Here is a 27,088-nt window from a genome sequence, read left to right as displayed (position 1 = left end):
AGGTGGTTGTACTTCCTGCTGATTCTGTGTCTGTTACAGCTATTAGTGTATAGCATATACGTGGTTAGGATCAGTTGTGCAGATTAGCTGCTCCAACAGAAAAGTTACAAAGTATGACTTTACCCTTGTTCTGTAGGGAGCTACAACAGTTTTTATGTTTTGCCGTAGGTCATGCAAACAATAAAGTTGCTCCTAGAGTCCGTTTTACAGTGCCTAACTAAGTGTATGCAGTTTTGAGCAGGAAATACATCTGCCATGAAAAGCTCTAATGGTTTTTAAAACCTTCTTCATCCTGTGTAAAAAATCAATTATCATTCCTTCAGTGGACAAACACCAGCAGAATCAGATTTTCAGCTGCTTGAGATTGCCCGTCGTTTGGAAATGTATGGAATTCGATTGCATCCAGCCAAGGACAGAGAAGGAACTAAGATCAACTTGGCAGTTGCTCATACAGGCATTTTGGTGTTTCAGGTATGTGAGTGGCCTTTGTCATAGCTCAGTCCAAATTGCTTACAACAGTTGTCAGTTCATAATTGCTGTCTCCTGTTGGAACCCCAGAGTAAAATTTCATGGCAAGAAATACTTCAGCTCTTCTAGCTCGACTTGGGGAGAATGGGAATAATGTTGTTGAAGAGGTCTCATAAATCATCTCCTGGTTCACTGGGACATAGTTGCGGGGCACAAGGCTACCTAGACATCTAGTTTCCATCTGTTTATTACTGCCTTATTATTGCCTGACTAAGCAAAACATGGTATTAGGCCATCGTAACCAGCATTGCCTTCCCTGTACTGTTGAAAGTGGTTCCCCCCTCCCCCTTTTGGTTTGGACTGTCTAGGCAGTCAGATTAAAAAAAACTAGAGCAAAATGTTGAACTGCAACTAAAAATGCTGGCTGACCGAATGAAGAAAATTACTCAAAGTAGTCCCATTGCCTAGCTTGTTTTTAAAATTCAGTTAGAATACTTAAGAGTAATTTTCCTCATCATGTCAGCCACTGTTCTTAGCTTTTCAGATTACTGTTTGGTGTACTTGGTGCTGGGGGGAGTGGCGGGGGGAGGGAGAACTTAGAATAAATGTTCTTTTTCTTTATTATTTATAGGGTCACACCAAGATCAATGCCTTCAACTGGGCTAAAGTTCGAAAACTGAGTTTTAAGAGGAAGCGTTTTCTTATTAAGCTGAGGCCAGATGTAAATGTAAGTCCCTAGGATGGTACAAGACAGTTTGGAACAGCAGTGCTCCTTGGAAAATTCCTTCATTGTAGAGACACTTGAAATAATTCTAAAATTGATTGTTTTCATGCAGTTTTTCATACTGTTTGCTTTCTTTAAATCCTCTACATATGGGGGGGAAGAAATTTTCTCTCATTCCATCCCATGAGCTCTGGATTGTTAAACATTTGCTTAGGAAATGTTCATGTATGCTCACCAAAAGATCACCCCAAGCTTCTGGGTTCAGTTGAGAGCTTCTTGTTCTATGCCAGTCAGTTTCTGGGCTGTTTTGATATGCTGGTCATCTCCATCTCAGATATCTCTGCTATATTCCCATAATATCACCTCCCACAATTGTTCTGTTAAACATGCAGGATGTGAACATGTTAGTCTACTGGTAAAACAACAACAACAAATCTATTGTAGCATAAGCCTTCATGGACTAGACCCCTCAATTCCTCTTGCAAAATGTTCCCTGGTGCAGGAGCACATTACATGAGAGGGTTGATTGAAGAGACAAGGATGTCTTGAAAGATTAAGGCTGATTAGGAAGGAACAGAGGTAGGAAGGTGAGAGAAGCTAATATTCTTTCCTACTCATGGAGAAAAGCATTATTTGACCCAAATACACATTTAATAATGAAGGGATTTTGTTTGTATATTATAGGGCATGTACTTGGTCCTCTGGGAGATACAAGTGTATATCTCTATTTAGTCCTGAAAATTAACTTGAGTAGCCTTGGGCAAGTTGCTGTCATTCAGTTTCATACCCCTTGCTGTCAAAACCAAGTGTGGGTTAATCTTTTCCTCCTCTTTATCTTGATAGTGATCTCCTCCTAGAGCAAAACATAGTGTCCAACTACCTGCAGACAAATTGGAGTACAAATACTCAACCCTATGCCTGTCTTAGATTTCATACTGCAGCTGGTGCCTCACATGGCTGAATAATAAAACAATTCTCTGCACATAGAAAAACTAGATAAAGGTGAGAAGACTAGCCTAGAATCCTTCTCTCCTGGATCTAGTTTTCTATTCAGAGGGAATGGTTTTGTACAGGGAAGCATTAAATCACATGAGACTTAGATTTCTCCTACCTGAAGTCTAAAGCACACAGATTTACCACCTCAATGACTACTAGACCAAAATCTTTGTGTCTTTGCCTTAATCCTGAATATGAAGATCTAGTATTTCAGCAGATTCTTATTCCCAGGAAACCTTCATGGCTTATGGAGTTCTCACCATTCTAAAATATTGTGTGTCACTTCTGTTACACTACACAAAACAAATGTTTTGAGGCTGGCATCAAATCAGATTAAAGGGTTTAGGGAAGATGAAATAGATCAGCAATAGAAATTATCAAGCACTACTTTAGTAGTGACAGATGTGTTGATCTAGCTGAAAGGCTTCATACTAGATATTCCCACTATAATACCATGTCAGGAAAGTTACTACACACCATGTGTTCTTGTCTTGCACCATAAAGAATAACATTTAACCTTTTATGGAGGCTTTTTTTGGGAGGGGGTGGATGCTGGTCTGGAAAACAATAACAAAGAGCCGAGTAAATTTAATTTATTTATTTTATTTTTATTTATTGTTAAATTTATATACTGCCTTTCATTAAAACAATCCCAAGGCGAGTTACAGCAGAATTTAAAAACAAGATTGTAAAAATGACACAATTGAAATATTAAGCTAAAAATAGAAAACAAATCTGATTAAAAAATTTAAAACACAAGCATTAAAACAATACAAAATACAAAGTAGAAAGAGCAACAGCAGAGATAATCATATAAAAGCCTGGGTAAAAAGCCAGGATTTAACATGCTTTCTAAAAGCTGTGATGGAGACTGAGGAAGGAATAACCACTGGGAGAGTATTCCAGAGTCTAGGGGCAGCAACAGAGAAGGCCCTGTCCTGCATGCATGACAACCGAGCCTCCCTCATTGTCGGCACCCGGAGCAGAGCCCCTTCAGATGACCTCTTGCAAACCTCATCAAGCGGGCAGCAACCTTTGGGAGCAGGCGGTCCATCAGATACCATCAGTGCCCAAAACATTAAAGGGCTTTAAAGGTCAAAACCAGCACCTTGAATTGGACCCGGAAACAAACTGGCAGCCAGTGCAGCTCTTTCAAAATGGGTGTGATGTGCTCCCATCGGGCAGCTCCAGATAAAACCCTAGCTGCCGCATTTTGCAGTAGCTGCAGTTTCCGGATATTCTTCAAGGGCAGCCCCACGTAGAGCGTGTTATAGTAATCCAGCCATGACTTGACTAAGGCATGGGTAACTGTGGCCAGATCTGCCTTCTCGAGAAAGGGATGCAGCTCATGCACTAGCCGAAGCCGTGCAAAGGCTCCCCAGGCCACCGCCTCCACCTGAGCTTCCAAAAGCAGAGCCGGGTCCCGTAATACCCCCAAGCTACGTACTTGCTCCTTCAAGGGGAGTGCAACCCCATCCAGAACCGATAAAATCTGCTCATCCCGATTGGCTCTTCTACTGACCAACATTACCTCCTTCTTGTCCGGATTCAATTTCAGTTAATTAGCCCACATCCAACCCATCACGGCCTCCAGTCTCCCGATTCAGGACATCCACCACCTCCCTAGGATCAGGTGACAAGGAGAGATAGAGCTGAGTGTCATCTGCATATTGCTGACAACTCAGTCCAAGTCCCCGGATGACCTCTCCTAGCGGTTTCATGTAGATGTTAAACAGCATGGGGGACAAGACTGAACCCTGTGGGAGCCCACAGGCCAATGGCCACAGAGCTGAGCAGTAGTCCCCCAGGACCACCTTCTGGACCCTCCCCCCAAGAAAGGACCAGAACCACTGCAACACAGTGCCTTCGATTCCCATACTCGAGAGGCGGCCCAGAAGGATACCATGGTCAATGGTATCAAAAGCCGCCGAGAGGTCCAGCAGAACCAACAGGGACGCACTCCCCCTGTCTAGTTCCCGGCATAGGTCATCCACTAGAGCGACCAAGGCAGTCTCAGTCTCATATCTGGGGCGGAAGCCAGATTGAAAATGATCCAGATAATCCATTTCATTCAAGACCCTCTGCAGCTGGGACGCCACCCCATGCTGTTACCTTGCCCCAAAAGAGCAGGTTAGAGACCGGTCCATAGTTGTCCGGGTTGGAGGGATCAAGGTTGGGCTTTTTGAATAATGGTCTTACCATCGCCTCCTTGAGGCACGATGGCATCCTGCCCTCCCTTAATGAGGCATTAATAATCCCCTCCAACCATCTACCTGTCCTCTCCCTGGCAGCTTTTATTAGCCATGAAGGGCAAGGGTCAAGAGCACACGATGTCGCCCGCACACTGCCCAGGATCTTGTCCACATCCTCAGGCCGCACCAACTGAAAATAATACAACACAATAGGACCAGATGGTACCAGAGGCACATCTGCCGGAATTGCCAAAACTCTGGAGTCCAAATCGGCACGGATACTAGCAACTTTTATCTGCAAAGTGACACGCAAACTGATCACAGCGGGCTGTAGATGATTCATCCCCCATTACCTGGGGAGATGTGTGCAGCAGTATCTTTGCTATACGAAACAACGAAACAACTCCACTGGTCTACACTGAGCAGATGCAGTGGCGGCAGAGAAAAAGCATTTCTTCTCTGCCCCCACCGCCACAGAGTAGTCCCTAAAATGGGCTCTAGCCCGTGTTCGGTCGGATTCGTCATGACTCTTCCTACAGTGTCGTTCCAGCCGTCGCCCGAGTTGTTTAATCGACCTAAGCTCCGAGGAAAACCAAGGAGCCGCACGGGTTCCACCAAGCCGGAGAGGGTGTTTAGGAGCAACCGTGTCAACAGCCTAGGCTGTCGCTCCATTCCAGAGATCAACTAGGGCCTTAACAGGGTCACCAGCTCTGGACTGGAAACTCCCCGAGGGCCGTCTAGAATCCAAGCGGATTCATAAGCCTCCGGGGGCGGACCATTCGAATCGGCTATTATTATCTTGTTTACACAGTCAGACAGGTGTTATTGACTGGTTTGTTTTATCCAGACATCGAGTCCTTCCCAAGGACCTGGGATGGCTGAATTTTATTGTCAATTGTTATAGATATCGTCGCAGAATATAGGCTGTTCCCAGTAAAGCTGCTTTTTGTAACTGGCTGATGGTGATTTCTGTGGCCCCTATGGTGCTGAGGTGCTCTTCAAGGTCTTTTGGAACTGCACCCAGGGTGCCAATTACCACTGGGATTATTTGGGTCTTCTTCTGCCACAGCCTTTCAATTTCAATTTGTAGATCTTTGTATTTGGTGATTTTTTCTATTTCTTTTCCTTCTATTCTGCTATCCCCTGGTATTGCTATGTCGATTATTTTGACTTGTTTTTCTTTCTTCTCGACTACAGTTATATCTGGTGTATTCTGTGGCAGATGTTTGTCTGTTTGTAGTCAGAAGTCCCATAATATTTTTACATCTTCATTTTCATTTTCTTCAACTTTTTCAATTTTATGGTCATACCAATTTTTGGCTACAGGTAGCTTGTATTTTTTGCAGATGTTCCAGTGTATCATCCCTGCTACCTTGTCATGCCTTTGTTAGTAGTCAGTCTGTGAGATCTTTTTACAACAGCTGATTAGGTGGTCCACGGTTTCATCTGCTTCTTTACAAAGGCGGCACTTGCTGTTTGTGGTGGATTTTTTGACTTTTGCTCTTATTGCATTTGTTCTTAGTGCCTGTTCTTGCGCGGCCAGTATTAAACCCTCTGTTTCTTTCTTCAAGTAACCATTCTTAAGCCATTGCCAGGTCTTGGTGATGTCTGATTTTCCACTTATATTGTGCAAATATTGACCTTGTTGTTGTTGTTGTTGTTTTATTTTACATTTATATCCCACTATTCCTCCAAGGAGCCCAGAGCAGTGTACTACATACTTATAATGGCTATTTGATTTCTAAAACAAATAATTTTGGAAGAGGTGTCTTAACTTTGTTGCATATCAGTAATCTAGCCAGTATGAATAATCTCCATGTTCGTAGTCTAATGGAAAGTTGTTGGGTTTTGTTCAGAAAGGTTGCATATATGAAAATCTGCATAGGCCAGAGAGTCTGAAGGGTAATGTGCTACAATTATGTACAATCTGCATCCCACCCCCTCAACCCAGCATTACATATTTCTCCATTCTCTTTCAGAGTTCTTTCCAAGACACATTAGAATTCCTGATGGCCAGTCGGGATTTTTGCAAGGCCTTTTGGAAGATCTGTGTAGAACACCATGCCTTCTTCAGACTATTTGAAGAACCCAAACCAAAACCTAAACCTGTTCTCTTTACTAGAGGTTCGTCCTTTAGGTTCAGGTAAGAAATACTTGCTTCTCTGTAGTACTGCATGAGAAGCTGGGTTCGTTTACCTGGAGGCACTAGAAGAGAGAGGGCTGATTTTTGTTTTGTTTATTATTCAACTTGTATTTAATTATCCCATCACCCATCAGCTCTGGGCCAAGGACTGAACTTCAAAAAGCATCACATGGGTCTGTTGTACTGAATGCTAGCATGTGTGCACACACACGCTAGTATCCAAAATGATATCCAAAGTGATAGTGGCTGACATCCTGACCAACAAAACACGTGAGTTATAAAAGACTCTGGGGATGTGACTGGGGCTCACACGCAATTGCCTCAGTGCCTCTACACACATGTTGTGTAAGCAGGCCAAATGTTCCGGTTCTGCCCATGCTCTAGAAGCATTCTGAGGTCACTCTGAGGGTCAGTGTTTCCTCTCTTCTGGAATGTGGGCAGAGCAGGGCCATTTTGTCCACTTGTGCAACAGGGCGCATATAGAGGGAATGAGGGAGGGACTTCAGGGAACCCCAGTCGCATCCCCACAGTCCCTCATTACCCCGCACACTTGGTTAGTCAGGATGTCAGCTAATGTCCCTAATTTACTGTTCAGTATAAATGCCCACGAGGCTTAGATTTTGTCATTATTAGCTTGATGAACGTTCATTAAAGTATAGTGGGGGGAAACTGCTGAAAACCTTTTGGAGATGGGAATAGAAGTTGAAAGTGACATTGAGCTACACCCTGTGATTTCTGTTTTAAAGAGCAGGATGGAATCAAGTAGACATAGTCCATACTAGCTGGTTTTATTCTCCCCCCACCCTCCATATGTCTCAGAGTCCCTTCAGGGTTAATATTAAAAACACTCCCCCAGGGATGCTGCCTTGTTGATCGTGGGCCCTGAAATGTTGTTTGCCAATTATCCCCATTTTGATGACATCACTGCACTAATCACCCCAGTCTGCTTGCCCGAGATGCGGGAGCTGCCGACTTCCTCTGTGGAGTCCTCATGGTCAGAGAGAGGTTTGGCGGCCCCCAAGTTGAGAGCTCAACAACATGCATGCGTATCACCACTTCCATTTTTACAATAGCAACAGTCGCCCAGTGTGCCCACTGGAATGCAGTTGGAGCCACAACTGCTTCAGAGCCCAACCCCATGAATATTCCCAGTGATCTAATGGCCCTGCACACTCCCCCCACCTCTACCCAGGATACTACACTGGGAACTCCCATACTGGCTCCAGCCCACAGCATTACGCTCTTGACATTCAAAAGAGAAGCATAGGGTTTCCCTTTTGTCCTGGAATGTGGCAGCCTGGCATGCCAGCTGCAGAGACGTTTCCTTCACAGACATCAAAACATCTACAAACATGACATCATAATGGTGTAGGAAAACTGGACAATGGGGGATCTAACATTCAGTGGATTCAGCTCATACTCATTAGGAGCAGAAGATGGGGAAGGCCCAAAGGTGGACTGGGGATGCTAATCTCTACCACCTGATGTGCAACATCAGCAAGACTCCCTCCATTTAAGCATTACGCCATGGCAATGACAATTCTTTTCAGACACCTCTCCCTACTAATTGTTAACATTTACCTTAAATAAAACTAGGCAGGACTGCCTGGCTCAAATGGCTACCAGACTCAATCTCTTTATCTTAAATGGCTCCCTCAAAAACGATCAACCTAATACTAAATTTAGAGAAGGGTATGCAGTACTAAAATCCCATATGTGACGGAAAGGTTTACCTGGGAGGCACAGCGGATTCTTAAGAAACATGGCTTGGAGGTAAATGTTATTTGTACAGCTCCAATGAACTTATTTAGTTAGTTAGTTAGTTAGTTAGTTAAAATGTTTTTATACCACCCCAAACGAAACTTCTCTGGGTGGTTTATAAGACAATAAAAACAGCCAATAAAAAGATTAAAGCATTTCAACAATTACAATTTAAAAAGTTAAAACTAGTAAAACACAAAACAGTATCTAATTAAAAGCCTGGGTGAACAAATGCGTTTTAACTGCCCTTTTAAAAGTTGTAAGAGATGGGGAGGCTCTTATTTTAGCAGGAAGTGTGTTCCAAAGCCTTGGGGCAACAATGGAGAAGGCCCGTTCCTGAGTAGCCACCAGACGAGCCGGTGGCAACTGCAGACAAACCTCTCCAGATGATCTCAGTGGGCAATGTGGTTCATAGCAAAGAAGACGTTCTCTTACAGTAAATACCCAGGGCCCGAGCTGTTTAGGGCTTATAGGTTATAACCAAGATATTGTAGTTTGCCCAGAGACTTATCGGCAGCCAGTGTAGATCTTTTAAGATAGGAGTGATATGATCTCTCCGAGATGACCCAGAGACCAACCTGGCTGCTGCATTCTGGACTAACTGTGGGAATCATGTAAAAGAAGGTGCTCTCTTAGATAACTCAGACCTAAGCCGTTCAGGGCTTTAAAGGTAATAACCAGCACTTTGTATTTTGCCCGGAAACATATCAGCACTATGTTTCCGGACTACGTACAAAGGCAGCCCCACATAGAGTGCATTGCAGTCGTCAAATCTAGAGGTGACCAGCAGATGTACTACTGTTCTGAGGTCATTTATCTCAAGAAATGGACGCAGTTGGCGTATCAGCCAAAAGCTGATAAAAGGCACCTCTGGCCACTGCCTCAACCTGGGACACCAGGGAGAGTTTTGTGTCCAGAAGCACCCCCAGACTGCGTACCTGTTCCTTCTGGGGAAGTGTGACCCCATCCAGAACAGGCAGATCAAAATGATCTCCCAGTTTCAACCCTGCACAATAAATACCTCTGTCTTATCTGGATTCAGTCTCAGTCTGTTAGTTCTCATCCAGCCATCACTGCTTCCAGGTATGCATTTAGGGAGGTTATGCCTTCTGATGATGTCGACATGGAGAAATAGATTTGGGTGTCCTTGGCATACTGATAACACCCAGCACCAAATTTCCTGATGATCTCTCCCAGCGGTTTCATGTAGATGTTAAACAACATCGAAGACAATATGGAGCTCTGAAGGACACCATACCAAAGTTCAGTTTTTGAAGAACAACAGTCCCTGAGAGACACCATCTGGAATCTTCCCAAGAGATAAGAGTGGAACCACTGCAAATCAGTGCCTCCCACCCCCAACCCCCTCAGACAATCCAGAAGGATACTATTGTTGATAGTATCAAAAGCCACCAAGAAGTCCAAAAGGACCAACAGAGTCACACTTCCTCTGTCAATTCCCAGGTGGAGATCATCCATCAGGCCGACCAAGACAATCTCCACCCCATAGCTAGCCCCACAGCCTGTCTGAAACGGGTCTAGATAATCAGTTTCATCCAAGTCTGCCTGGAGTTGGGAGGCTACCACCCTCTCAATTACCTTGCCCAGCCACAGAAGGTTGGAGACAGGCCTATAATTGCTCAACTCTGAGGAACCCAGGGTAGGCTTCTTCAGAAGTGGTCTAATAATTGCCTCCTTTAGACAAGGAGGCATCCTTCCCTCTCTCAGAGAAGCATTTATGATCTCTACCAGGCCTTCTATAACAACCTCCCTGCCAGATAGTATTAGCCACGTCGGGCAAGGGTCAAGAGAACAGGTGGTAGGCCGCATCGCTCCAAGCAGCTTGTCTGCATTGACCTTGAGACAGCACTTAGTAAAATCAAGACTGTATGATAATAAATGTAAAGTTGAAGACTGCCTAATTTGTGAGAATAAAGTGGGGAGGTGACAGACAAAAGGGGTGATATATAAAATGTTATGCTTGGAGTGCATCAGGTTGACCCCTGATAAAAAGATATAAGGAACATTTGGCAGACATACACCATAGAGATAGAACAAAACCATGGGCAGTGCATCTTAAAGAACAATATCAAGGCAGAGCAGTGAATACAAAGATAGTTACCTTGGCTGTGGAGACAGATGTGAGGAAACGAAAAAATCAGAGAAGCCAGATAGATAGATAGATAGATAGATAGATAGATAGAACAATTGCACCCAACTGTAAATGTAAAGAGGTAATGGAAGCAATGAAATTCATTGGTTATTGAGTGCATGTACTTCATCATGCTTTTGTGTTCTTTTCCTTCCTTCCATTGTTTTTTCCTCTGTATGTGATATTGGGAGCAGCACAGGATTGGCTGATTGCCTTCAGTTCTTTAGCTGAATCATGGTGTGGAGATGTATTTAAGAAAAAGACTCAACCACCTTTGTATAGCACTGAAGATTATGTCTTACATCAAAACGTTTGCTATTTTGTTACATCTGTGGTTTAGTTTTTAAGTTTTAAACTTTTGAATGTTTTTAAACTTGTATTGCTCATTAAAGAAGATATCTGAACGATCAATTAATAATCACTATCCCAGCCCTAGGATCTTCTTCATATAGTAAAGTCAAAGGTAAAGTTGTGTTGTCAGATCAGTGTCGTCTCTTGGTGACCACAGAGCCCTGTGGTTGTCTTTGGTAGAATACAGGATGGGTTTACCATTGCCTCCTCCCGCACAGTCTGAGATGATGCCTTTCAGCATCTTCCTATATCACTGCTGCCCAGTATAGGTGTTTCCCATAGTCTGGGAAACACCAGCGTGGATTCGAACCAGCAACTTCTTGCTCCGAAGGCAAGTTACTTCCCTGCTGTAAAGTTATATAAAAGCAATTGTCTCCTCTTAAGGCTTGCCTGAGTTCAGGCCTGAGCAAATGTGAACAGCTTTAGGGAATGGTTTCTTTTAGACTGGGAGTAGGTTGTGGGGAGTAGAATTTGTTTGGGGTTTAAATCTTTCCTAGTGATTATTTGGAGGCAGGACTCCTGTGCTTTGTTGAGTATATTTTAAAAATTACTTTGTATGCTGTAGCTTTTTAAAAAATTATCCTACCTGCCTAAGTAAAAGGCAGGATAAAAATTCAAATTAATTTTTAAAAACCCTGTGCCTCACTTCTAGCCTCTTTTGTGCCTGACCTTCTGTATCTGCTTTGCTATCTCAGCAACACTGCATATGTTGCTTTCCCTTCTTCCAGTATATCTTGACCTGTGATTGTTCGTTTGCATACTGAGCTTTTCATGCTTATTTTCAGGATTGCTGAGGATGCAATTTCTGAAGCATGTAATTTGTGGTAGCCATTTTATGCTGATCTTGACACTTCTCACTGAATATCCTAGAAATTATTCAGTGTCATAGTGAAAGTCTGCTTTAAGTATCTTGACATCTAGGGACCGTTTTATTGCCTGCTGGATACTTTATCCCCAACTTGAAGAGATTGAGTGATAGAGCACAGACTTAGTATATAGAAAGTTCATTTGAATGACCAGTTAATGGATTTCCTGTAGCTAGTCTATTAACAACCTCTGCCCAAGACCCTGAAGAAGAACTTGAGAGAGCTACTTCCTGGCCACACAATATTGGTGACTGGTCTGACTTATAAGGAGGGCAGGTTCATATCTGAGAGTGTTTTTCACTGTTTTAAGCTGTTTGTCTAAATAAAATTGTTTTCGTCTATACATAGTACTCTGTAGTATTCTGAAGAGATTAGTAAGAAATTAGCATGCTCTCTCTCTTTTTTAAAGACATCAAAGTAGTGGTTGGCATATTCCAAAGACTTAGGAGGGCAGAACAAGAGCTCACAGGGAGGCTGCTGTGGAGATCAGCCAAGTCTGCATGGAGTGGGAGTGGGGAGTGAGCTTTGCTGCTCTCCCCTGCCTCTAAAAGTACTTTTTGGCTTCCAGATAAATGTCCCTGAGGGCTGTGCAACCCTTAGGCACATATTTATAAAAATCAACAAATTTTTTTGGCAGTAGAGGAGAGCATTAAAAATTGCTCCCCACTCCTGTAGGGTGAGCCGTTGGCTGAGTTCTGCAGCAGCTTCACTGCACGGGTGCAGCTTTTGTTCTGCCTCCTAACACTGCCAAACATATGGGCTAGTAAACTGAAATCTATCCCACACATTTTTTGTGCCATATTGCTTTGTTTTAATTTCATGGCAACAGAAATAGATCCCCCCCCCATTCTTTAGTAACACTTTCATTTGATATTTATGGAGACAGCTTCATAGCAGACGATTAAAATGGCATTTTAGTCATGGTTCTTCAACGTGGTCTCTGTCCTTTACACTTCTGGGCTCTGCGCCTGCTCAGAGACCATGTCAGAAACTTCCAAGCTTCATCTCCTACTTTTTTTGTTGGGAACTCCGCCCTCAGGCACTATATACAGCTGCACCTCTCCTCATCCCCTCAGTCTTTCATAGTCCACACTTCAGTAGACTTCATCGGAAACTTCAGGCTTAAGACAGAGAGTAGAAGGGAAGCTTTGTTTGTTTTTTCTCTATTCAGTTTGTTTTTTCTCCTGCTATATTCCCCTTCCATAGTAGGTGGCACAGAGAAGGGGAACCTCATAACCTGTTTAGATCTTCTGGTGCTTATTGCTTACCACTCTTCTGAGTCGCCTAGATACCTCTACAAACCTCGGTACCAGGAGGAGTATTACGACTGGAGACATGTGGATCACTGTAGTTTTCTCCACCACAGCCCTTCTTGGCCGTATGCTAGACCTCGCTCTCCACTGCACAACCATTTCAAGCAGCCAAGGGAGAAGATCTCTCTTCCTAAGAAACCTGTGAGGGTTGTTCCCTTGGTACCAGCTGTGATACCAAGGCTCTTATTACTAAATGCATCTGAACTGCAACCATCGTGTCCTGCTCTAAAACCCTTGCCCGAGCAGCCTCTTCAGTTGGAGGACCCTGATCCTACACCTCAGGAGTCCTCCAGGGAGGACGGGGAGGAGGAAAACCATTCTTCTAACTCAGAACATGCATCCCTGGTCTCCTCCTCGCAGGAAACTTCATTAGACAATAAACCGGTTTTGCTTTCTGAGGATCTTAGATAATATTCGGATTGTGTTGCCAGGATGGCCACAGCTCTTGGTTTCAACCTTGATGTTCAACAAAAAGGGAACTTGGACCGGTTATTCGGCCTGATTGACACGGAGGCTAGAGTCCCTTCCTCTTTGCCTCTGAATAAGGCTCTTCTGGAGGTAGAAGAAGCCTTCTACACTACCACAACCCACTCTCCAACTAGAAGACTTCTATAGGGTGCAGATGCAGGGTGATGACACAACCTTCATACAAAACCACCCCACGCCTAACTCAGTTGCAGCAGAAACATCCCTGGCAAAATCTAGGGGCTGAGGGTAACGCCAACCCTGCAGATAAGGAAGGCCGAAGCTCGACTTGTTTGGGAGATGCTTCTACACTGTATCTATACTGCATCTGAAGATTACAAATTATCAAGCTTATAATGCTCGCTACAGTCATTTCTTGTGGGAAAAGATTGCTCCGTTCTTGGATCTCTTGCCACAGGATAAGTTGGACACTTCGGAATGTAATCCAGAGGTGATGGCCACTTCAGTGGCTGTCAGGAGGTACACCTGGCTAAGATCCTCAGGCTTGACTTATGAGGCCCGCAGAAGGTTTGAAGACCTGCCTTTGAGGGCCAAGACCTCTTCGATTGGGTGGGGGGAATGAAACTCTGTAAAACATGCAGAAGTCGCAAAACACTGCTAAGTCCGTGTCCTACTCCTCCAGCATGACTAAGCTGCAGAAACAATCAAGATGGGCTCCCTATCAACCATCTCGGTATTCCCAGCAATCTTCTATGGACTGGTTCTCTCGACCCAAAAGATTCCAGTCCAGACCTAAACCAGCTTATCAGTCTAACAAGTCAGCTCCACAGTAACAGAGGCCATCTTCCTTTCAGAAGAAGCAATGACTCCAGTCTTTGGACTTTCGGGATGCGTTTAGCCCCCTTTTCTGAAGCCTGGGGCAGGATTACCACAGACCAGTGGGTCCTCACCATCATATGCCTTAGGCTATGCACTGGAATTCTGGCAGACACCTCCTCCATCAAAGGTGATCACAACTCCCTCCACTCCTATCCTGGAGGAAGAGGTTCAGTCTTCATCCTAAACGATGCATTAGAGAAGGTTACCAACGAACAAACTGCCAGATTCTACTCCTGGTATTTTACAGTACCAAAGCCGGATGGCGGTCTCCAGCCTATATTGGACCTCAGGGAACTCAACAAATATGTCACTTATAGGCATTTTCGCATGCTCTCTATTCCAACAATTCTCTCTCTCCTAGATCAGGGCATGTGAATGTTCTCCTTAGACCTTCTTGACACATATTAGCAATCTGTCAGCAGCATCTATGGTTCTTGAGATTCAAAACAGGTAGGAATACATACCAATTCAAGGCATTCCCCTTTGGTCTGGCCTCAGCCCCCAGGGTCTTTACAAAATGCTTGGCCCCAGTTGAAGTTTTTCTGCAAGAGTGAGGTGTCCAAATTTTCCCAATTTTGAACAAATGGGTGCTAGTGGCAGATTCTCCAGAAGCTACACTAGCTGCTCTATGTGCTACGGTAGACACGTTGGAAACCCTCAGCCTACAAATCAATTTCAAGAAATCTACTTGACCTCTGTTAGACATTTACAGTTCATAGCCCTTATTTTCAATACCATCCAAGAGAAGGTCTTTCTACCAGGACCACAAATCCGCACTATCATTTGGTTGGCAAGCTCATTAGCCCAAGGAGGACCACAGAAGGTAAAAACGGTTGGCCACAATAGAACTGGCCATGATCGAACCAAAATTGCTTACCTGGAAGGTTGCCGCCTTAGTTGCTATAACCTCGGCTTGGCCTGAGCGAGCTCCAGGTGCTTCGATCCGATCCTCCTTACCTGCAGTTCCATCTGGACAAAGTGGTGCTTCGCCCAGACATCCAGTTCCTACCTAAGGTCGTCTCAACTTTCCATCGTTCCCAGCCTATTAAATTACCAGCCCTTTCCCAGAATCATTCCTCTCCTGCTGAGCAAAGTTTGCACCGCCTGGATGTGCAGAGGGACACAGCCTTTTACATTCAGAGATCTGCAGCATGGAGAAAGGCGACCTCCCTTCTTGTGTTCTATTATGGTCCTAGGCGAAGCCTGCAGGTTTTGGCCCAATCTTTGTCAAGATGGATAGTCTCTACTATTGAGCTTTAGCACATAAACCACTCCCTGTAACAGTCAAAGCTCATTCCACAAGAACGATGGCTTCTTCAGTTGCCCTTGATTCAGTTGCCTTTGATCGTGCAGTTCCTCTCGAGACTATCTGCCAGGCTGCCACATGGGCCTTGCTGCATTCCTTCATTCAGTGTTATGCTACTGATGCAAGGGCATGTAAAGATACTATCTTTGGCAGACATGATGTTTGGCAGGATTCTGCAGTCTGTTTTCGACTGACACCCACCACCAGAACAACTTGTAATGCACCTAGAAGTGTAAAAGACAGAGACCAGGTCGAAGAACAGCAGGTTACTCACCTGTAAGTTTTGTTCTTCTAGTGGTCATCTGTCCTTTTACACACCCTCCCATCTTCCCCACTGGGTCTACTGAAGCCAGACTCCGTGACTGAGGGGATGAGGAGAGGCGCAGCTGCATATAGTGTCTGGGGGCGGAGTTCCCACCAAACAAAGTAGGAGATGAAGCTTGGGAGTTTCTGACATGGTCTCTGAGGAGGCGCAGAGATCAGAAGGGTAAAGATGACCAGTAGAAGAACAAACCTTACAGGTGAGTAACCTGCAGTTTCTTATCCACCGAATAAGTGATTGCTTGATGCAAAAGAAACAAAAAATATTTGGGGAAATTTTGATAGTACCATAAACAGAGTCCTTTGCTGTTTTTTTATTTTATTTATCCAAAGAACTAAACTTTGAAAGCTGCTTCACATGTGGACATATTGTGTCCCTGTAAGCAACAACATGTACATCATTGTGTGTCATGAATGGATATGGATTTTTTAATTTTTTTTTTGCCGTGTGTACCTGAGCAGGAAGCCCAGCATAATAGCTGGCTTCTGCAACTAAATACAGGTGGTGAAACAGGCAATAGTGCAGCTAGGGTGAGACAGTGGGTGCATGTGCCCCAAGCAGTGGCAGCCAGGGCCGGGGAGTGGAGGGCAGGGCAGGCGAGCGCAGAATGGGCCATAGCTGCATCTCTCTTTTTCTTTTCCCACCCCTGCTATCTCTCTCTCTCTCTCTCCTTCTCTCAGCCCAGTCCAGCTTTAACTTGAGCCACACATGCTGGATATCTGGTGGGTTTATCCCAGTGAATGAACACCCAGCATGACTCAACCCAGTGAATGACCAGCCTGCACAGCTCAAGTTGAAGTTGGGCCAGGAAGAGAGACAGAAGGAGGCAGCTGTGGTGGGGCAGGAAGAGTGAAAGAGAGACCCAGCTGCAACCTATTATGCCCTGCCTTCCATGCCCCGCCCTCAGCCATGAAGGCACCAACTGCCATTGGCACCAAGCATTACTGATGCAGAGGAGCAAAAGGGACACCCATGTAAAATATATTGATTACTAGCCAACCCCGCACAGAGCATCTGTGTGGCGTTTTGGGGCCAGCTGTTTCCCCTTCCCTCTTCCTCCTTCCCCGGTCTCTCCTCTCTTCCCCTTCCCTCTGTCCCTGCGCTCTCCAGCCCTCCTCCCCTCCTGTTCCTCCCCACACACAGAGTCGCAGCGAGCAGCCAAGACGGGCCCCGCCACTGCCTTTTTTCCTCTCCCCCGTCTGCCTGCCACCGCGACTTTTCTCTCCCCATGCCCGCTGCCCACCGCCACCTTTCTCTTCCCCTGCCCGCCGCCGCCTTTCTCTCCCCCAGCTGCTGCCTGCCGCCACCTTTCTCTCCCCCCAGCTGCTGCCCGCCGACGCCTTTCTCTCCCCCCAGCTGCTGCCCGCCACCGCCTTTCTCTCCCCCCCGCCTGCGGCACACCTCTGCCTTTCTCTCCCCCCCCGCCCACTGCCCACCACCGCCTTTCTCTCCCCCCGCCCACTTCCTGCTGCCACCTTTCTCTCCCGCCAGTCGCCTCCGCCTTTCTCTCTCCCCGCCCGTGGCCCGCTGCTGCTTTTCTCTCCCCCCTCCTCCGCCCACCGGCTGGCCACCGCCAGCACTTTCTTCCCCCTCTCCTCCTCAATCCTCACTTCAGAACTCTCGCAGCGTGTCGCGAGAGTTCCGCCGCCAAATCTTAGGCACGCATGTCCCAAGAGAATTAAATATATAGATGATTAAAATAGCATTTAATGATGTAGTGATTTCTTTTCTCCTTTGAAAACTTAAGCATATTTTCAAGCCCGAAATAAGCCTGCTAGAGAGCAGCAAGTAAAGCAGAGTGACATGATTTAAAAAACCATTTATTTATTAAAATAAATTTCTGTTTTTCTGTTCCTGTAGCATAACACAGTAAAGCATATTCAGCTATTGAATGTTGCTGGTGGTGGGAAGAAAACAAAATCAGAGACGATGGTTGTCATCCAGTACAACTGAGCGCAGACACCCCAGGAGGACATGTCCACACTGTGGATAGCTTCCCACTACTGCTTCATCCACATCAGGAGTGCAGGGGTGAATATCAGTGTTTTGCTATGGTTCTGTTAGTCCCCTCTGTCACCTGAAGATATGTCGCACAGCCCTTGGGGATATTTTTTGGCTGACAGAGTACTTCTGGAGCAGAGCGGACTGTCAACATTCACTACTCGCCACTGTGCACACAGGTTCAGCAGTCATGGGAAGCTCTCCCTATTATGGACACATCTTCCTGGTATGTCCACATTCAGTTTCTCTGGATGTCAGCTACTGAATATCACCAGCTAGGACATTTTCTAACCTGGAGCAGTAAGAATTTAGAATTCTAACAGCAGTATTCTTAGAAATCCACAACCATTCTTAAATCAGCATGGGGGTGAGAGAAGAAAGCATAGACCTGGAAATCTGTCCTGGTCATATAAATGACAGGTTACAGTCCAAACAAGGCATGTGTTCATTGGTTCATCTTATATGATATTTTGCATGTAGAATAACTTACATTTCCTACATGGTATTCCTATTTTTATAGAACATTGGTCAAGTGTGAAATGCCCCAGGTATGGGCAAGTCCTCAGTGGGGATTTGAACACAGAGCTCTTCTATCCACACCCAACATTCTGTGACCGCAGGATATTGTATGCAGAGTGCAAGATAGCATTGTACTTCAAGTTTACCGCTGACTTAACAAGGGATTTGAATGGCAAGAAACAAGATTTTGCTAATGTTTTGAGTATCACCCAGCTTCTCAGCTCTTTGAGAGAGGCTGGACAATGTTCAAAGTTACCAAGGTTTGCTTTTGCTGTTTCAAAATAGGTTAAATTATATATCAGTAACATTTCTACTATGTTAAATGTATCCTGCCTTAGGATACTCACAAACAGATCACTTGATGTCTTTAATAGCATAATTATTAATTTTGATATAGTTATATCTCCTGATAGAATGCTGATGAGAACTAGAACCTATAGTGCACCAAATATATAAATATGTAGCCAAATCCAGCTGTATATTTGGCTTGACAACCCTCTGTTTTTGTGGACCCACCATACATAGCCTGGTGAGTCACCAGTGGTGAATGCCTGCTTTAATGTAATGAATTAGATGGAACTCTTGAAAGCATAAAAGCATTTGGTTTTGTTGTGCAAAACTTTGTGGAGAAGAAAGAAACAAGTATTGTTTATTCCCTTAAAAGTCTAATCTAATTTAGATTGCTCTTATACCAGGTATGTTGATGAATTATTTTTTTAAATCTGCACCAGAAGTAAATGCTTTAAGCACTTGCCTGCAAGACAGATCATGCCTTATAGTTGTCAAAGTGATGCTGCAAACTAACCCTGTAATTTGGTTATTTTTAAACTCTGTTTTTATCTCCTTCCCAGTGGTCGGACACAGAAGCAGGTTCTTGACTATGTTAAAGAAGGAGGACACAAAAAAGTACAATTTGAAAGGTCAGAGATACTTTATAACAATAATGGGTCTAATGGGATTGATTTTTTTGTATGTGTACTTAACAATTAATTATATTGCTGTTGCCTCCGAATTACTCACATAACTCTCAATTGGTAAAATAACTCCTGCTTAATTCTTGTTGATTTTTAATTAGAGCATTTTAGCTGTGAATCTAAGATTTTAATTGGAGCATCTTAGCTGGGCCTGCTCCAGTTATGTCCCTGTCCCATGAAACCTGTTCAAATTGCTGCTGCTGTGACTATGAACATACAGGGGATAAGCTATTTTTTTAGAATAGCACTTGCCAATGAGCAGCACTCTTGTTCTCATGCTCTCTTTTATTTTCCACATACTCCCTAATTTTAAAAACCCTGTCCAACATAGTGACTAACAAAGTGCCAGTGCTGTGGAGATGAATGACTAACTCGGCAGTGATGATCACATGGTAGGTGGGGGATGTAATTTCAACACCTTCACCTGGAAGTCTTCTGTCATTCAAAAAATACGTTCCTGAGGGCTACATGACTCTTAGGGACATATTTTCAGGTGACGGGGCGGGGGCTTCAGGGGATGTCATTGAAATCCCCCCTGCCACCGCTGAGTTAGTCAATCACATCCACAGCATCAACACATCTCACCATGTCCAAAGCACCAGCGCTTCATTCGAGTGTCAGCCCCTATACTTTGAGAACTGACGACTATATGAAGGTACTAATATACTGTATGTGGGTTTTTTTTACTTAGTTTTAAAAAGGCAAGAGAAAACAACAGACAGAAGATATACAATAACTTGACACAACTAACTTGTAGTAGTGAATTGTTAAGACAATGGAAAGGTGGATTCCTGCAGGCTGTTGCCCAGTTGTTTCTAAACACATGTGTCCTGGCAGTTTTAGTGTTTTGCTGAACTGTAGAATGACCATAGCAACAGACTTTTTGGTCTGAGTCATCTTTTAGAATTATTTCTTAGTTCCCATGTCCTTTCCTTTTATGAAGTTTACGTAATTCATATTAAACTTAAATACACAATAAGAGAGGAAATCTGTTTCTGGGCAAGAAGGCTGTTTGAAGTGAGAGCTCTTGATTAGCTATGCAGTGGTCTGCAGTTAATTTAGACATGGTGGCTGGTGTGGGAAATATTATATGGATTTTAACTTTTTGCAAAAAAAAAAAAAAATTCTCCCCAGGAAACACAGCAAGATCCACTCTATTAGGAGTCTGACTGTAAAGCCTTCAGAACAGCATTCAGAGGTGCCCAAACAAGTAAGTTGTATTTCATGTGTTTGCAAGCAATAGCTCTGATAGCCCTTTTTTGTCTTGCCTGGGCCTTGTTAGTACAGTATTATGTGCTGTCACAGTGAGGAGAGGCCAATGCATAGCAATGCTGTGGCTTTAAGCAGTCTTATCTTTTTCTCAGGTTTGAAATACTCTCAAATGACCAAAGTGTAAGCATTTAGGGAAACTTTATAAATGAAAATTTTGAAAATGTGTCCCTATCAAATGCATATATTACCCGTTGATGAGTTAATTAAATTATGCAGATATGCACTGCTGTACATAATGTGCATTAGCAGACTGCAGTTTCCAATCTCCAGGGTTTACAGAAAAGGTCTATGGGATGCATCAGGGAAGTGAATGGAGATCAATAGAAGGCAAAGAGCTACTTGGACTGGTCATTATGACCCTTGTAAGCGATACCATCATACTTTCCAATAAGGTAGAAGAAACTGCCTCCAAATTTATTTTCTAAACTTTGGAACTGTAGGCTTTGGAATACACTTCCTGCTGAAGCAAGAGCCTCCCCATCTCTTACAATTTTAAAAAAGGCAGTCAAGACGCATTTGTTCACCCAGGCTTTTAATTAGATATTGTTTTAATTGTGTTTTAATTTTGTTTTAATAGTTTTAACTTTTTAAATTTTATTGTTGAAATGTGTTAATCTTTTTATTGGTTGTTTTTATTGTTTTGTAAACCGCCCAGAGAACTTGTGCTTTGGGTGGTATAAAATATGTTACATACATACATACATAATAAAAAGCCACAAGGTATATCAGAAAGCTTTAAGAAGACCAGCACCATCTTCTTCATAACTTGTGGTCTAGACCAGGGATTCTCAGCGTTGGGTCCCCAGATGCTATTGGACTTCAGCCCCCATAATCCCCTGCCCCAGTGGCCTTTGGTTGGGGATTATGGGAGTTAAAGTCCAATAACATCTGGAGACCTAACGTTGAGAACCCCTGGTCTAGACTACCTGCTTCTGAACACAGTTTGATCTGTTGCCTAGAATCAGCTTACAAGAAGGGAAAAAGTTAGTGATGGGACTCCACTTATGTGCAGGTGGAAAAAAACCAGAACATCTTGCTAAGAAAAGGGCCGATTGTGACCTTTATAAACATTTTGGCTAAAGCCTTTTAATTCAGAATATTTTTTTTTTTTTGGCTCAGGAGAACTGTTTGATTAATAGTCATAATAGAGCAGACTAAATGCTCTCATGACTCCTGGTGACAGACCATGATCCAGAGACAAACCCCACATCTATAAGTAGGACTTTTGACTTTGTTTTGCATTTTTTATAACAAGAGTCCTCTGTGCCACATAGCAAGTTGATTTTGAAGGTCAAAGAAGTATGTTAGCCTCTTGTTCTCTTGACTTGAAACTCATTTGATTTAGTGTGCTATCAGGGATAGTAGCAGATGTTCATGAAGCATGACTGTACAACATTTGATGTTAAGATGGTGCTGTTTTTATTTTTTTCCTCATCCCCTTTTTCCTCTTCCTTTTTCCTTTCCAGAGCTGTAGTTTTACATATGGAGATGGTGCTGACTCCCCGGTGGTGCAAAGCTGCCAGCGGGGAAAGGAATTAAAAGCTTTAGTGGAAGATGGTGGCACAAGCCCTTCCCTAAAGAAGAGCCCAAAGGAAGGCAGGAGACTGGATGGTGCAGTGATGGCAACAACAGAGGAGGAAGAGGATGTCGTAAAGGACAGATCACAACACAATAGATCTCAGACACAGCAACCGAGCACAGGTCCTGCATCCCGAGCTGCTCGTGGCAGTAGCACATCAATTCCTTTCATTGACTGCAGTGATGTAGATAGCGAGTATGATCTCCTCAGAGGGCAAATAACCCGGTCACATTCCCAAACAAATGACAATTATGAGGGTGATTCAACCAGTGGTGCCTGTATTGATTATAGAGATGAAAATCTTAATAGGAAGAGATATAGGGATTCCTCTGCCTCCTCTGTAAAGGCATCCTACCATATCACAGAAGATTTTACTGATGACAGCCCTACTAGTATGTCCTTCTATGTTGGAGGGAGCCCCAGAATCCCACGGCACAGCACTCTGGTTGATGAGATGTTTAGAGGTCCAGATACCCGTAGTCCTTTGGCTACTCCCTTGCCTTCTGGTGGCAAAGGCTCAAGCCCTCACATGAGTTTTAGTAGAGCAGGTTCCAAGAACTTTATCTCTGAAAATGGACATGATACCAGAGCTAAGAGTGACAATGGCAATATGCACACATATAGCTGCCATAGTTATAGCAAATGTTCCCCGATCATGCAAAGGCCACATTTGCAAATGATTCAGCATGCACATAACAGATCTGAAACAGATCCATTTATTTTGAGTCAGATGTCTTCAACTCCAGGTCAAGAATATAGATCAGACAGGTATTATAAAGGGGGAATGGTTAAAATGGTTCCTTTAGAAGGCAAAAGTATGGCAAATGGTGCACCGGCTACTGTGCAGTCAAAGCAAAGTCCAGTTATGCAATCCTTGTATGCTAGGGGCATGATGGACCATATGTCCACCATCCAAATGATGGAAGGTTCTACCAGCAGTGGGACAGAATCTAGTGATTCAGATTCAGAAATGGTTAATCCTTTCACCCACCCACTTGTGTTTGGGAATCCCATAGTGTTGAATTCATCTCCTATGTCAAGGAAAAAATATTCTTTTGGCAGTCTCCAACTAGATGAGGAGGTGGAGGATGTGTCTTTAGGCCTTAGTGAGGAAGAAGGTATCCATGTCTTCAGTTGCTGAGCAATCTGAGTAGCACTTCCAGGTATAGATTGAGGAGTGTTCCTGTGAGGCCACGTCTTAGAAGGTTGTTCACGGGAGTATAAATAAAACAACATGCCAATGTTTTAAAAGCAAAATGATCCTCTTGAAAAGCTAGGGGGAGCTCTTGCTAATATGGTGATAGTGATATTATAGTTTGCAACAAAATCTAATGGTGTTGCTTGGTTTTTGGAAGACGGGACTATTCCTGATACAATAGCCTTTGTAGTAGATTTTTCATTAAGAAGGAAAAAATTCTGTATTCTTAATTGTATATCTTACTTAGTGAAGTGTGTGCAGGGTAGATACTGAATGAGATAAGAAGCCGTCTTAATCCTTTTTGACATGATTTGAAATCATGGTACACAAGTGTGCTTTTCTCTTCTTCCAAAGGAGAGCTTGTTCTTCAGTGCCTCATTAAGTTTAGAGCTAAAGTTTTATACTGCAAGAAAGTTGATATTTCATATCATATCTAGGTGAATCCTTTAAAAAAGCTTATTGACACCTTTTTGCAAGAACCACTGCTACATTTTGTTCATTTTAATATCTCAAATTATTTATGTGCTGAAAGTATAAAAAGCTGGGTTTTTATTCAGTAAACTAACACTGAACCTATTTAGACATGCTGAAGAGAGAAGATGTCATATCTGAACTTTAAAAAAGATGTGAGTGACAGGATAGCTGGAACCACTTTGGATTTTAAGCTGCCCGTCTAAGCTTGCTTACTTGGAAGCAATCTCAGTTGAACTCTGTAGGATATTGTTGCTAGTATTAATTGTCTGATTTAAATATCAGTGGCCGACTTCCAGACTAACATCATGTGTACAGATAATAAATAAAGTTTTGCACATGCTAGGGAGTGAAGGTCAACTGTTTTCACCAATCCCCTCCCCCTGTTCCACCCAAAGATGTGTCCCTGAGGATTGTGGGGCCCTTGAGGACATATTTTCTGGAGGCCCAGAGGACTGCAGAGGGTACAAGGTTATGAGCACGTTTTCTTTTGTCTGTAGTACTATAATGGAGCTAGCTGTAGACAGGTGCCCTGATCCAGTTGAGGAGCATGCATATGTAGAAGCAGGGATGTTCTGTACCCACATTCCTAGCTGGATGTGGAACCATATGTGCCAGTTGTTCCACACATGCATTTTATATCCTAATCCAGTCCTTTCAAGAAAAAGTTATAGCACCAATCAGCTGGTCAGACAGGATGCTGGATTTAGGTTACCTGACTGCCCAATGGTTGCTAAGTATTCTTGCTGCTTTTGTAAAAAGGCTACGAGGTCATTCTCACGACCAGCCCTACCCAAGTAAGGAAGCATTAGCACAGGTAGGGCTGATCATGAGAACCACTGGGATCAGTCCTGATCCCGGCATACCTCTGGCAGTTTTGTACCCCAGCTAAAAGTAAGATAGGAGGGCATGCACACACTCTCTTCCCTCACCGCCCAGTTGTGTGGAAGCTTGGGCTGCTGGCAGCCAGAGCTTTCATAGAATTGGGCGTTAGGAGCACTCAGAAGCATGGAATTCCCGCAGTGTGGGATACCAGAGGACTTCCTCCTCCCCAGACCCCAGCTCTGCCGATTGCCACCATGCTGGTTATCTGGTGGCAATCAGCAGAGTAAGGAAGAGCCGCCGGTTGTCTGTGAGGAGGCAGGTAGGAGCCTGCCTCCCCGCCCCCCTCCTACCCCAGTCTGGTTGTGAGAACAACCTAAGCATGCAACCCTGACCAGTTGCTGCATACTTATACAGGTGGATCAAGTACTCCCTGAAAGTTGCATATCTGCAACTGAATGCTCCAATCAGAATTTTTGTTAAACTGCCTAACTGATGCAGAATGTAGTTACAGTATAGAAAACAATCAAAAAGAGCAGAAAAAGAGTAAAGTAGCACTTTTTAGTCTAACTAATATTTCCATAGATAATTTTTATGGGTTTTCTCAAATGCAGGGTGAAAGCAAGGATGATAAGTGACAGGCAAGTAGTGAGTAACCATTCCATGTACATTTATAGAGATATCTAAAATAATTCAATGGTATCAGATAGATCATGTAACACAGGAGGGTTTTTTGAATGCAGTTGATTTTAAACATGTGTTTATCCACATGAAAGCAGATGATGCAGTTACAGGATATCTATAAAGTTGAGCCATTCTATATTTTAATGGTTTTAGATTTGCTAGATTGTTATAGGAACAAAAATAAGCAATGTTTATACCTTTCTCTGATGCCTTGAATCAAGACATGTTATGTGGTAAGTCTGTGTGTGATAATATTTTGACAGAGCCCACTCTGTAGTTGTCTAGTTCTCTTTGGTATTTCACGTGTCTGTTGAACAAGGTAAACCAAGGATGAGAAACATGTTTGCACTAAAGACTGCATCAGAAATTCAGAATGTTTGTCATTGCATAAGCAAACTTAACTTCTGCGATCATGAGGGCTAGAAAATTACTTTTTATATAATGGAATATTCAGGATTTTAACAAAATCAAAAGAAATTAGGTGTGTGTGTGTGTGTGTGTGTGTGTGTGTGTGTGTGTGTGTGTGTGTGTTAAAAAGCCTTTGCCACATGCTGTCCACCCCTTTGAAGACCCATATATAAATAGAATTTGACCTGCCCAGTCTTAATCTGGTCTATTTCCCCCCTCATTTCTGTTGTATTATGCTAATGCATACTAATGTATAGAAAAAGCAGTTCAGATATTTGTTTAAACAGTAGACAAAACAATAAATAATAAAACCTGTGTGGGTAGATAGCAGCATGGTTGAATAGATTAAAGGGAAGGTTTTATTTAATAGTGTGCCGAGAGTGGTCTGTATTATGGATTTAGAATAGTTTCTCAGACCATTGCCTTTATCTTCTGAATGTTTAAAATTAAAGTGTGGAAAGATAGAGGCCCATTTTAGAAGTGTAGTTAGATCGTATGCAGTGTGTCCTTTATTGGTTTGTATGCTGATTTTTTATGATGATAATGTTGACCTACTAAGAAATAATGTGTTGTAGAGCAATACCCTGTGATATGGCTTACATAAGCACTAGTTGCTTCAGGGGTTCCCCCCCACCTCCAAGCACTCTTGAGTAGTTTATATAGCAGTTAATTTCATTCTTGGGGGGGGGGAGGAAGCTTAATTTTATAGTGATTAGAAGTGGCCATTGATCTGTGAAATGCATGTGTTGTAGTTAATGTGGTTGAATCAGGAATATATGTAAACACCAGCTATTGTGCATATTGATTGAGTATTGTAGAGAATGTGCAGAAATGTATAGCAGGGACAGGGTTTTGCTTATTTTCCTGTCAACGTAGATAGTCTCCAAATGATAGTGGGACAATGTGCACAGTTCACATCATAAACAGGGTGTTTCATACATTGCCCAGTTACTCCACTTGGGGTCTGTTCACATTTAGCACATGAATGTGAAATATATCAAACATCCCTTGGAGGTTATGCACATTTACTGTACAATATATGTATTTCCCTGTCCATGCTACTAATACTTATTTGTTCTCCATCCTTTTAGGTAAGTGTGTTTTGTGCCAGTTTATGAATACTGCCCATTCAACTTACATTAATTCAGATATGCTGCTATATAGTCCCCACCCCCACCCCACCCGTTCCTAACACATACTATCATCAGAGCTTTCTTCACTCTCTACTGTGATTTACAGTTAAGCCTAGTTGACTGTTTTA

The 27,088-nt window shown here is 43.3% G+C and overlaps 1 protein-coding gene across 4 annotated transcripts in view; it reads left to right on the top strand.

The window, feature by feature from the left end:
- The window catches only part of FARP1 (FERM, ARH/RhoGEF and pleckstrin domain protein 1), a 268,168-nt gene that overhangs the window by 195,520 nt on the left and 45,560 nt on the right, over positions 1–27,088 (top strand). For all 4 annotated transcript variants that reach the window (XM_053311099.1, XM_053311101.1, XM_053311100.1 and 1 more), the window contains 6 exons: positions 324–471; positions 1,100–1,195; positions 6,360–6,523; positions 19,271–19,339; positions 20,528–20,603; positions 22,132–22,366. In XM_053311099.1, the coding sequence (XP_053167074.1) occupies positions 324–471; positions 1,100–1,195; positions 6,360–6,523; positions 19,271–19,339; positions 20,528–20,603; positions 22,132–22,366 (788 nt within the window). The remainder of the gene's footprint in view (positions 1–323; positions 472–1,099; positions 1,196–6,359; positions 6,524–19,270; positions 19,340–20,527; positions 20,604–22,131; positions 22,367–27,088) is intronic.

This window comes from Hemicordylus capensis, chromosome 3, assembly GCF_027244095.1.
Source record: "Hemicordylus capensis ecotype Gifberg chromosome 3, rHemCap1.1.pri, whole genome shotgun sequence".
NCBI classification, from domain to species: Eukaryota; Metazoa; Chordata; class Lepidosauria; order Squamata; family Cordylidae; genus Hemicordylus; species Hemicordylus capensis.
Note: the sequence above shows the minus strand (reverse complement) of the source record. Positions and strands in the feature narration are given on the sequence as shown.